Below are 13,290 nucleotides of genomic sequence, written 5' to 3' on the forward strand. Positions count from 1 at the left end.
TACGCTAAAGGAGCCATGGACTTACAACGGGGAAATGACAGTCTGTTCAACAGATGGTGCTGGCAAAACTGGACAGCTACATGTATGGAACTGGATCACTATTTAATCCCATACACAAAAGTTAAATTTGAAATGGATCAAAGACCTAATGTAAGTCATGAAACCATAAAACTCTTACAAAAAAACAGAGGCAAAAATCTCTTGGACATACACATGAGCGACTTCTTCATGAACACATCTCCCCAGGCAAGGGAAACAAAAGCAAAAATGAACAAGTGGGACTATATCAAGATGAAAAGCTTCTGTACAGCAAAGGACACTATCAATAGAACAAAAAGGTACCCTACAGTATGGGAGAATATATTCATAAATGACAGAGCTGATAAAGGGCTGACATCCAAAATATATAAAGAGCTCATGCACCTCAACAAACAAAAGCAAATAATCCAATTAAAAATGGGCAGAGGAGCTGAAGACACTTCTCCATAGAAGAAATTCGGATGGCCAACAGACACATGAAAAGATGCTCCACATCGCTAGTCATCAGAGAAATGCAAATTAAAACCACAATGAGATACCACCTCACACCAGTAAGGATGGCCAGCATCGAAAAGACTAAGAACAAGAAATGCTAGCGAGGATGCGGAGAAAGGGGAACCCTCCTGTACTGCTGGTGGGAATGTAAGCCAGTTCAACCATTGTGGAAAGCAATATGGAGGTTTCTCAAAAAACTAAATGTAGAAATACCATTTGACCCGAAAATCCCACTCCTTGGAATTTACCCAAAGAATAGAACTTCTCAGATTCAAAAAGACATATGAATCCCTATGTTTATCGCAGCACTTTTTACAATAGCCAAGATATGGAAGGAACCTAAATGTCCATCAGTACATGAATGGATAAAAAAGATGTGGTACATATACACAATTGAATACTATTCCACCATAAGAAAGAAACAAATCCCACCATTTGCTACAACATGGATGGAGCTGGAGGACATTATGTTCAGTGAAATAAGCCAGGCAGAGAAAGACAAATGCCAAATGATTTCCCTCATTTGTGGAGTATAAGAATGAAGCAAAACTGAAGGAACAAAATGGCAGCAGACTCAAAAGACTCCAAGAATGAACTAGTGGTTACCAAAGGGGAGGGGTGTGGGAGGGCGGGTAGGGAGGGAGGGAGAAGGGGCTTGAGGGGTATTATGTGTAGTACACATGGTGTGGGGAATCACAGGGAGAACAGTGTAGCACAGAAAAGGCACACAGTGGGTCTGTGGCATCTTGCTGCACTGATGGACAGTGGCTGCATTGGGATATGGGTGGGGGCTTGATAATATGGGTAAATGTAGTAACCATAGTGTTTTTTCATAGGAAACCTTCACAAGAGTGTATATCAATTGTATCCTAATAAAAATTTTTTTTAAAAAAAGAAAACCCTAAAAAAAAAGGTTGTATATCGATACTTCAATAAAATATTGAAAATTAAAAAATAAAAGTTACCACTATCCTGATATCTAATAGCATAGATATTTTACTTATTTTTGTATGTAATAAAAATGGACTCATACAATATATACTCTTTTGTGCCTGGCTTTTTTCATCCAACGTTTATTTATGTGATTCGTCAATACTGGCTGCACTGTTCAATCTCATTGCTCTTCTATTACAAGAGCAATTTCTTTACCCATCCTGTTTATAGGTATTTGGATAATTTTAGTTTGAAGTATGGATAGCACTGCTATGAGCATTCCAATGTATACATATGCATGTCCACCTACCGAGGTAAGGAATTACTGAGTTACAGGATCTGCATATGTGCAATTTTAACGTATATCCCCATATAGTTTATAAAATTGATTGTACTGATACTCCCACCGGCAGTGTACAACAATTCCAATTGCTAAAATCCTTACCCACTCTTAGTATATTGTCTTTTTTAGTTATCCTATTATTTGTGTAGTGGTATTGCACTGTGCTTTTAAGTTGTAGTTCCCTGATAACTAATGGTGTTGAGCACCGTAACACCTTATTTGCTATTTGATATTAGATATCCCTTTTGTGAGATGCCTAGGTCTTCTGCCCAATTTTCTATTACATTGTCTGGTTTTTATACTTCTACATTTTTAACCATGTGAATATATTACTTATTTTTAAAGTAAATTTAAAAGTAATGTAATTAAAAATATAAATACATTTTATAAAGTTCTAAGCTGCATATTCTCACCTTAGGAATTTACAGTATACTACTTTTTCAAAAAGCCCTGAAAAGTATTACACTTTTCAATGACACAGAATAGTTTGGAGAAATGCTGCTTCCATTCTTGTTTAATTTTTATTTCTCACGGAATTAATAATTGCCTCCTTTTTTTCAATTTCTTTTTGAGCTCTCTCACCAATTTTATCACAAATTTCACTAGATGTATCAAACACCTATCAACATAATTTCCCAAATACTCAAAATTAGACAATCTATAAATTCAATTATTTTAACTAAAGTCTTTCTTCTTGGAATCTGCGATCTTTCTGCTCTAGGGAAAACAGGCTGCTCTCTAATTTTGCCACTTTTCTTTTATCCTGGGGTTTCCCTTCACATTTTGTTTTCTGGATACCACGTCTTTCGGTTTCTTGACTTTTCCCATGCTTTATTGGAGCACATTCTCTAGTAGCTTTCCTTTTTTAAAAGGTAAATGTTTGCCTCCTGTAGATATGAAAATATTTTTTATTCTGCCCTTAACTTGATGGATAGTTTGACCGACTATAGAATTATAGGTTGGAAGTTACCGGCCTTCAGAACTTTGAAGATATTTCACCTCACTGTTTTAGCATTAAAGTGTTATTGTTGAGAAACCTAATGCCATTCTAATTCCCATCCCTTTATTCTTATTTCTTCCTCTGAAAACTTTTAGAATTTGCTCTTTATTCCTAAGGTTCTAACCTTTTTAATGATGTGCTCTAATATAGCTCTTTTTTCATTCACTGTAGGTACTTGGTGGGCCATTTTGATATGGAGATGCTGTCCTTTGGTCCTAGAAAAAATTCGTGAATTATTATTTTGATCATTCCTCCCTGTTTATTTTATGTTCTCTTTTTCTGGAATTCTTTGTTCATTGACTGGGTGAATGGATGAATGGGAAAAGTTTCTGAACACTTTTTCTAGCAAAAAGCTTATTGAGCAACAAAGCACAGAATATCAGACCATATCTTTAAAGCTAAGCGTTTTATTTTAAATAACCAAAATTTTAAAACACACTATTCCATTACAACTTCCCGTTATTGTAAACCATAACATTGTTACTCTGATTTCTGACAATACAAAAATAGGAAGCATTGGTTCTCCGTAAGCAAAAATCCCCCATTCGAGTCAGGCATTCCTTATCACTGTTTCTTAAAATTCACTGAATGGCTATTATGGGCTTGGTATTGTATATAATATTTGCACTCATAAAATAGTGGTCTATATATAAAGTGTTTAAGGTAAAAAGACGGAAAGATGTTTGCAATCTGTTTGGTCAGCATTAAACACTGATTGCATGCCTCAGATCTGTAAGAAAGAAATTCTTGCAGTCTTACCTGGAATCAGAGGGATGGACTCTCTGAAGGTTATTTTTCCATCTGTATTTTCCAATATATAATTATGGGCGTAAGAGATACGAGGGAGAAAAGTAGGTGCCTAGCAGAGAAGCACGTATCATGAACTTAACACCTGAACTGTCAGGGTCTATCATCCACCCCTGCCTCCTTAAGTAGCCGGAAGTGAGAGAAGACCGGAGATACCGGTAGGCCAAATTCACTCCCTATCAGACGAGCTGCCGTGGCGCCATGGGCAGTCAGCACCACGCTCCCCACCAAAAGCACTTCCCGCGCAGGCGCCGAGTGGGGAACTGAGCGCCAGCTGCGACCCAGCCGATCCCGGGCTTCGGTGACTCCCTAGATGCGCGGCCCTGAGGAGATTCCTCGTGGGTGTGAGGGTCCGCTGACCAACCGGACAGCGGACAACGGGCAGCTGAGAGGAACTTTCCCAGAGAGAAAACTTTTCCAAAGCAGTGCCCTTGTCTCCCTCCACCGCCCCCAAACCCCTGCCGGAGCCCCGCTGAAGTCCCACAGATCATGTGACTGCGCCAGGCGGCGGAGACCCCGAGCCTCAGGCCGAGACGGGAGCCAATCGGCACGGCCACTGGCCTGGGCCCCTCTCCCGCCCGGCCCCTCTCCCCGCCCCGGTGTCCGCGGTGACGTCGCCCGGTAAGTTTGGGAGGGAGGAGCTCGGGCGGCGAGTCTCGCCCGGCGGGACGCGCTTGGGAGGCTCAGGTCGGCGAGAGGAAGCTCCTCCTCGTCGCGGGGCACCGCCGCGAAGTGACCCCGGCCTCCAGAAACAGGGAGTCCTCTGCGGCTCCGGAAAAGCCGCGGCCGGCGTTGGCCGCGTGGGGAATGAGCGACCGCGTGACCTAGTGTCCGTCAGCGGGGAGGGCCTGGCGGCCTGGCTTGCTCGGGGGGGGGGGGGGACCCGGGCACCCGTGGGCGGCGGCGGAGCCGCGGGAGCCTGGCAGCGGCGGGCCACCCAGACCCAGCCGGCGGCTCGAGCCCGCGCCGCCCGCGACCATGAGCCGCGAGGCCATCTGCAGCGCCCTGCCCACCATTCCCTACCGAAAGCTCACCGACCTGCGCTACTTGAGCCGCGGTGCGTCGGGCACCGTGTCGTCGGCCCGCCATGCAGACTGGCGCGTTCGGGTGGCCGTGAAGCACCTGCACATCCACACCCCTGTGCTCGACAGGTAGGGCGCCCCGGCGGGGCCCCCGCGAAACCCCGAAGCCTGCATCCCCATCCCGCCAACACCATCCCGGAGCCAGCGCGCTCTAGAGCCCCAGCGGCGGTGACCCTCCGGGTCGCCCCACCCCTGTCACCTCTAGGCCCGGCGCTAGCAGGGTGGGGAGAACCGGCTTCTCGGGAGAAGGAGCAGTCATATGCCAACGTTCATTTCTTCTCTCCGCTGCCCTCTCCCCTTCTGTTGCTGGGCTTCCATTCTCCACACACCAAAAACCAGGATGTTTTGGGTTGGGTTTCTGTTGGTTTGGTTTTGTTCGTGGTTGCTTACATGTAATAATGAAAGTTTGGATACCAAACTCAGTTTAATTTGTCCTGTCACTATCACAAGGAAGCCTGTCCCCAAAGGAAATGTGTATGCTCACAATAAACTGAATCAACGCTTAAATGACAAAAAATTTTGAATGCCTCTCACATCCTGGAACAATTTTAGTGCCCTGTCCAGGTTTAAGAGAATGCTGGCATTATTTTCGGTTTTCAGAAAAACATTGCAACTATATACTAAAGACGGGTGACCAAATGAATGAGTCAGTGGGTCTAGGCACTAGTTTTGTGTATTCTCCTAACAATAGGGATTTAAATAGTCCCTGCATTCCGTTCGTAGTGGGTTCTTCATGATTGCAACATTCTCCTCTCCTCCCCCTATATCTAATGTCAAAATACATCGTGCCAGATGCCTGATTGGCCAGAGGCTGTTAGTATCCAATGTCAGATAAATTCCTAAGCTTCAGCCCTACCAATGTTATTGGACTTTTCATCTGCTTGTGGCTTTTCTTTGCTGTCTTGCTATCATGCTTATATGGGCTACATCTCACAGTAGATTTGGGACACCTCTAGAAATTATTCCCACTTTTATATACCATAATCCATGGCCAGTGATGAACAGGGTGTGGCGTGTTTATTTTACCAAGGGCCTTGAATTCTGTGTAGTAAGTGCCATGCAAGTGTTGTATGTGCATGTAGTCAACTTTGAAAGGTCATGGTTTGTTGGAGAGGGTATGTATAGTTGACAACCAACTCTGTAACTGTATGGAAATCTAGTACTGATGGACCCACTAGATACTCTAAAGCAAATTGATTCCCCCATTTTGGACGCTGCTTCTCAAGATTTTAACTTATCTAAGTTTTGCGCCATGTGGGGACAAGGGAATGAACTCTTTCCATACTCTAACCAATTTGAAAGTCTAAAATTCTTCACTAAATTGGGTAGGACATTAATTTTGTCATCAAACAGTCATAAGGACCAGTGAAACTCTGGCATTACTGCATCACATTCTTTCTCCAACTTATTACCTAAGATGTTAACATTAGCAGTATTTTTGTTAATCTGAGCATAGGGCTGGGCTATGCAGTTGACTCATAGGGTGTCTATTTCCTCACTTTTAAAGTGGGGATAATAAATACATGTACTTCTTAGGCTCTGGTGCGGATAATGTCTGCATTGTTATTTGAGACCACCTGAAAGAAAAATAAGTTTATGTGCTGTTAACATGTTCTTATTTTAGTGATTGGTGAGTCCTTTTCCATAACCTCTCTTTGCCCCAGTGAGTAGACCTTCCCCAACAGTCTCCCAATTCCTTATGAGTAGATGAGTCTGATTGGCTGTTGAAACACCCAGGGCAGATGACATAACTGTTATGTAACTGAAATTTTGATGTGGGTAATTTGAGTGATATGCCTATAGAAGCTGTATTTTACGTTTTTATTTTTTAAAATATAAAAATCTATTTTCATACTGTTTTGGTTTCCTTAATCTTCCAAAAATCTGACCTAAAGACTTTCCTTCTTACCTGATGGAGCAGTAGAGTGGGAAGAACAGGCTTGAGTCCCACTGTTGAAGTTCAAATCTGACTCCAACCTTGCACCTATTGTTGCCATTAGAACCAACCATTAGAAAAGTACTCATTTGTCTGAGCCTCATAGTTGGGGTATTAAGTGGGTGAAGGACAGGGAGGAGAGAAGCTTTTTACTTGATGCCCTCTTGTTACTCTTGAATTTTAAAACATATATTTCCTATTCAAAGCATAAATTATTAAGATTTTTTTATTTATTTTGCTTTTTGTTTTAAAAGCAGGCCTCATAGTCTGGTCTGAAATGTCTTTTGCTTTTCTTATTTCAACAGCCATTCATCCAGAGCTTGGGTGGTTTAAGTGCCAACTAATTATCACCACTTACCTAATGAGCTTCTGGAGACATTTCTATGTCTGTTATTGATGCTACTAACACAAATTCATCAACGGTAAAAGCTGATGACATCTCCAGTTTCCTTCCTTTTTTTTTTTTTAATCCCTCTTAGTCACCACAGCCTGAGCATTTTATTCAGCTAGTGTTTTTCTTCCCATTTCTACTACAAGCTTTATAGTTTAAGTCTCTCATTGCTTCTCACCTTATCTAGTATTATAATCTTCTAACACCTGACTTTCAAACTCTACCTCTTTGGGCTGATCTTACATCCTGCTACCAAGTTAATCATCCTAACTAAAAGTTTGTTTTTCTAATGTCATTTCTCTGCTCAAAATTGTGCAATCACAGGTCAGTGACTATCAAAAGTGTGAACATCTTTCTTGGCTTAAGGCTCTGATATAAGGCCATAGTCTACCCTATTCATCTTTACTTCTTTTATATACTCTATTAGATATCCTGATTCATATTAAATAATTGCCATTTTCCAAAAATAGACTTCACTTTAACCTCCTAGAATTCATTTGATTCATATCTGTCAGACATCTACTATGTAACAGGCACTGTTCCAGGTCCTAGAATAAACAAAAGAAGAAAGGCAAAGTCCCTCCTTTTTGGGAGGCCACATCCATTGTTGATGCCCTCTTTTCAATGGTTGAAATTCTACCATCCATAAATTAAAGTACAGTTGAAATCCCTCTCTAAAGACTGTAGCAACTCTTTTGGCCCAAAGTTTATTCTCTTTTCTGAGCTCCCCATAGTTCTCTATTTATTTATTTGCTTGCTTGCTTATTTATTTGTTTTTGGTGGCACTTACCACATTCTGCCTTATATTTTAAGTATTTTTTCCATTGCTTTCCTCATTTTTTAACTTTTGAAGAATAATTGACAAGTATGATTACATGTATTTAAAGTGTGCAGCATGATGATTTGAATACCTATACATTGTGGAATGATTATTACCAAGATCAAGATAATTAACACATCCAAAGAAGGCATATAAATGGCCAATAGTATATGGAAAGGTGCTCAGCATCACTGATCATCAGGGAAATGCAAATCAAAATCACAATGAGTATTTATTTTAAAAGATTTCTGGGCAGCTTGAGGGCACAGACATTTTTTTCTTTATATTATCCATAATGCTGAACATAGTTCTTTATTCATAATAAAAGTTCAGTATTTATTTGTTTTATCAATGAATAAGCAAGTGAAGCTGGGATCAGAATTGTTCCAGGGATTCATAAGCATTTACTCTTACCAGTGTTCTTTTCCTGAGTTCTAATGTATAATCTCTAAGCATTTTTCACCCTTGTGCAACTATTATCATCTAGTTATTTCAATCTACAGTATTTAAATTTTTTAATATTCCAGATATTTGGAAAACTTTTACATGGTATACAACCATAAAATTTAATGTAATCAAATCTGATCATTTAATACAACATAAACTTAATTTGTTTAAAGCACCAATCATTCTAATGTAAATAGACTTTATAAACTTACTCAAACATTGTGTTATTTCCTTTTCCTAGGAAAAGTGCAATAATAATAGCCTGTGTATAGCACTTTTTTCTGTCAGGGGCTCATCAAAGTTATTTTGGTCTTTCAGAAGACCTGTGGAATATGTAGGGTAGGTATTATCCTTACTTTCAAAATGGAGAAACGAAGGGAAAGAGAAGTTGCATAGTTTACAGAAGGTCCGACGCTCATTAATGAAAAAAATCCAGGCTTGATTAGTATTATAGTCATAACTGTATATGTTTCATTACTTTGTATTTTCTTTCTTTAGTGAAAGACATGATGTCTTAAAAGAAGCTGAAATTTTACACAAAGCTAGATTTAGTTACATTCTTCCAATTTTGGGAATTTGCAATGAGCCTGAATTTTTGGGAATGGTTACTGAGTACATGTCAAATGGATCATTAAATGAACTCCTACATAGGGTAAGTATTATACATTTTCAGTGGCAGTAATTCTGTTATTCAAGCTATATAGGCCTTCAGTTTTGCATATGATCAGATTATATGAGGACATATAGAGGAGTCAGAATAAGAATAATGAAAAACAATTGTAGTGGGAAAATGTCACCATTTGTGGTAGCTTCTTTTGTGTTGTTAAAAATACAGTGGGGTCAGGCCCTCCACTTTAAGGGACCTAGATTATTTTACTTTGCTTACATTCTTGAGGTTTACACTGAATTCCAATATCCACATGTATATGTACACACAGGTAGGAGTGTAAGAGAGAAAACACAAACTCTGCACACTATATAACCCACTGTTAGTTAAGCTAGATTTTAGTTGATGTTAAAGACAATTTAGAATTCAAATTAAATATGAATAATACCAGTTCATAAAGTTCTAGATTAATAGGCATAGTAATCTATGTTTGAGTTCCAAATACATTAACTTTTCCAGTAATAGACAATGTCATAAGCCATTTACCTTTTTTCAAGGCATCAGTTACTCTGATTTTGTTTGTGAATCCCATCAATAAACAAATTTGGGAATCCTTACTCCTATCAATAAACAAATTTGGGGATTTTCATTCTCAAAATACATGTATTCATCTATTGTTGTTTGCTTGATCTATATTATTAACATCTCAATCCTGAAGTTTCTCTTAAGAAATCTATTTAAATTACTTGGTCTATTTTTGTGGGGGTTAGTTTAGTTAAACCTGGGTAACATAATCTACAAAATCCAATTACTGCACACTACTAAATTCTAATACATTACAATGTTCCATAAGCAAACAAGGTAGAGTGGGAGCCACTGTCAGCCACTCATGGAAGACTTCCTCTTTGTTTCAGGATCCATCACATTCTATTTATGAGTCATCCGAGACAATAAAATAACTAGTGTCAATGTATAAGATTTGTATAACCAACACAGCAGTCAAGACACAAATATTAGTTAAGCATAATTTTCTTTTTTTGAAAAATGAATATAAGTATAAATTCTAATGATTTCTCCTCATACCCCAGCACCCCAATAGATACTCTGATATCCAAATTTGGAACCCATTAGGAATTCTACAACCTCCTTCAGGAGGACTGCTAATTCCTGAGAGAAATCATAAACTATAGTGAGCGCTCTTCTACCTCTGTTTCTATTACCAGAAACCTCCATATAACCCTGTACCACAGAGAGATCTCATTATTCCTTTGAACTATGCAGTTTTCAGAAAATTTACATTTTACAGATTAAAAGATTCAGTTACTCAGAGGTATAAGGGCCAATGTCTACCAGAGGAAGTACTTTCAACATTAATGTTTTGTGTTTCTCTTGGTTTCCTGTATTAGGGTGGAATTTATCCTGAAGCATCCACCCCCAACCTTGCAAAAGATCATTGAAAAAATAAAAGTACAATGTAAACACAAAGTGTTTGAGCCACTTCTCTTCCAGATTAATCAATTAACTATAAGCTGATGCATTCACAGAAAAAGCTCTCAAGAACAGTTTTGAGCGCTTAGTAGAAGCATACTTTTTCATATAATTTAGAATAATGTGCCCAGTGGTGTGGTGCCTGATGATTCATTGTTGGATCTTCCCAAATTATCTAGTTTTCCTTTGTATCTTCATTCTCCTGAGAAGTTGCCTTAACTTTTATTTCAGAAAACATTTTTTAAGAGAATTCAGATGACAGTCACTTGTATGTACCAAGAAGTAGGAAACATATTTTAAATATGTCTATATTATATACACTCAAAAATAAACATGATCTTTATCTCCTTCACAAAAATAAAATTCCCAAAGGCTAATTTTTCAAGCTGGAATGCAAATAAATTAGTTATTTGATAAAAAGTATGGTTAGTAAATAAATATAATATGGTCATAATTCTAATGATGCAATGATTATTATAATAAAGTATGGTTTTTATATTAATAGGAAAATTAAAATATAAATTTTGAGTGTGTGGTTTGGTATGTAGTAGAAACAAATTTGTGTGTGTGTGCATACATGGGAACATGTTTACACACACAAGTTACTTGATATAAGCCAAAGAACCGGGGAATGGATGTAAATAAAAGTATATATGTGTCTGAATATAATACAGAAAAAAATAATTGGAAACTGTGTCAAATGAAGAAAGAAGAGCCAATACCATTTAGTTACATTACTAATATGGACCAAAAGGATATAGAACTATAAAGTAACCATTATTTTCTCTAAAAATTAAGGAAGAGATCAATCAGGATGTTAAATAATGTTTAAATTGACATTATGTAATGAAAAAATAAGCATATGTTTTGACCTTAGTTTATAATATATATCCTCATGGAATGTTTAATTTTCTAAGTGGAAATACAGTGAAATTTGGCCACTGATTTTGGTTTTGTTTCTTTCCATATGTATGAAGAAAACTGAATATCCTAATGTTGCTTGGCCACTGAGATTTCGCATCCTATACGAAATTGCACTGGGTGTAAATTACCTCCACAATATGAATCCACCTCTACTTCATCATGACTTAAAGACACAGAATATCTTACTGGATGATGAATTTCATGTCAAGGTAATTTTTTTAAAAGTTTTTGTGCATTCTTGTGTTCTATAATTTTAAAGACCATTTTACTTATCCTACCTAGACAGTTTAGTATCTCTCCCTTTACCATGGCCTGTAATTCTTATCTTCAGAGCCCCCTTTTCCTGCTGCAGTGGCTTAGTTATTCTTAAGACTACAGAGATAGTACCATAATTATGATATGAAATACAAACTCATTATGGTCTTAATTGAAATTGTCAAGTATACTTTTTTTTTAATCTTTTATTTTGAAATAATTATAGATTCACAGGAAGTTGCAAGGAAAATACAGAGTTACTATACAAATATTTATTGAATAAAGGAATGACCAACTCATTTCCTTTTTTTGACAGTAGTAGTACTGGCAAAGAGTAAATGTTAAAATAGTTTGTATATTATAAAACATTATGAAATAGTTTAATAATAACATACTTGACTCTTAAATTATCAGGACCATCTGGTATATATATATATATATATATATATAATATCTGGAATTCATCCATATGTTCATTCAACAAATACTTAATATGGCTTGTGTTGAACAGATGGCAGTTAATGAAATGAACTAAACTTTAGTCTTCATGGAGCTTATATTCTTATTGGGGGAGATGGTCAATCAACACATTAATAAAAAAATGTTACATCAGATAGTAAATACTGTAGAGAAGCATAAAATAAAGTATAAGGACACAGAGGAACTGGGTCGTTGGTCAGGGAAGCCATTCTGATGAGGCTGAAGAAGGTGAGGGAGTAGATCATGAGGATACCTGCACTTTCCTAATATTTTTATGGACAAAATGGAGAAATATAGGCTGTGTAACAGCTCTTTTAGGAGTATTCCAAACAAAATGAATGATTATTTCCCAAAAATGCTGATTAATAAAAGGATTGATATTGACCAGTGCCATTTTGTGCATGTTGTGCAACTCTGATCTGAGATCTATACTGGTTAGCATTTAATCATGACTTGAAGATACAAAAAGCTAGCTAATAAATTTGAGGATGACACAAAGCTGTGAGACAAAGTTAAAACCCTCGGACTACAGAAATAACATTCAAAAAGGTCTTAAGAGGCTGAAGTGATCACTTAAATCTAACAAGATAAAACTTGATGATGGCCAGAAAGTATTCTGTAAAGCACATGATAAATAGATATGGTTTAAGTTAATAGTTCATGAGAAAAGAAGTTGTAAGAGCTTTTTGCTGACACTGAATCCCACTTGAATGTTGTGATATGACTTACTGCCAAAAGCTGCTGATGAATTATTAAGGAACTGGTAAGTACAGTACTTAGGAAGTGACACCTATATTCAAGTCTACAAGCATTAGATCACATCAAGAGTATTTTGTTCAGTTCTGAGGATCATAATTTAAGAAGGATATACACACAGATGCATCTAGATAACACCTGAGATTGAAACCTGTGTCATGAGGAAATTGTTTAAAAGAACTAAAGATGTTTAGAAGGAAGAACAACAGAACAGAAGTATATGTGAGGGGCGGGTGATTATAGCTATCTTAAAATAGCAGAAGGGTTGTCATGTGGAAGTAGAATTGGACTTATTCCATTTATCATAAAAAACAGAACCAGGACCAATGAGTGGAAGCAATAGGGAAGGAGTTTTGACTGAGCATGTAAGAAAATGTCACAGTCATTGAAGTTTGGATGTTAAGACTTCCCTGTCATAGGATAACTGCCTTGAGACCTGAAAGGTTGTTATAGTAATGATTCAGGAAACTAGCTGACTATTTATAAT

At 37.8% G+C, this 13,290-nt stretch overlaps 1 protein-coding gene and 1 long non-coding RNA gene across 7 annotated transcripts in view; one reads left to right on the top strand and one right to left on the bottom strand.

The window, feature by feature from the left end:
* The window catches only part of LOC140847955 (uncharacterized), a 131,481-nt gene extending 127,773 nt beyond the window's left edge, over positions 1-3,708 (bottom strand). For both annotated transcript variants that reach the window (XR_012128307.1, XR_012128306.1), the window contains exon 1: positions 3,570-3,708. This is a non-coding gene — a long non-coding RNA (uncharacterized lncRNA). The remainder of the gene's footprint in view (positions 1-3,569) is intronic.
* Positions 3,709-3,801: 93 nt separating this feature from the next.
* The window catches only part of RIPK2 (receptor interacting serine/threonine kinase 2), a 31,721-nt gene continuing 22,232 nt past the window's right edge, over positions 3,802-13,290 (top strand). Inside the window, exons 1-3 of one of the 5 annotated variants that reach the window (XM_036995707.2) lie at positions 3,802-4,238; positions 8,792-8,945; positions 11,366-11,521. In XM_036995707.2, coding sequence (XP_036851602.1) covers positions 3,931-4,238; positions 8,792-8,945; positions 11,366-11,521 — 618 coding nt within the window. In that variant the 5' untranslated portion in view covers positions 3,802-3,930. The other 4 variants (XM_017657496.3, XM_017657497.3, XM_036995709.2 and 1 more) reach the window with 4 other exon arrangements.

Source organism: Manis javanica, chromosome 2 (assembly GCF_040802235.1).
Source record: "Manis javanica isolate MJ-LG chromosome 2, MJ_LKY, whole genome shotgun sequence".
Taxonomy (NCBI): Eukaryota; Metazoa; Chordata; class Mammalia; order Pholidota; family Manidae; genus Manis; species Manis javanica.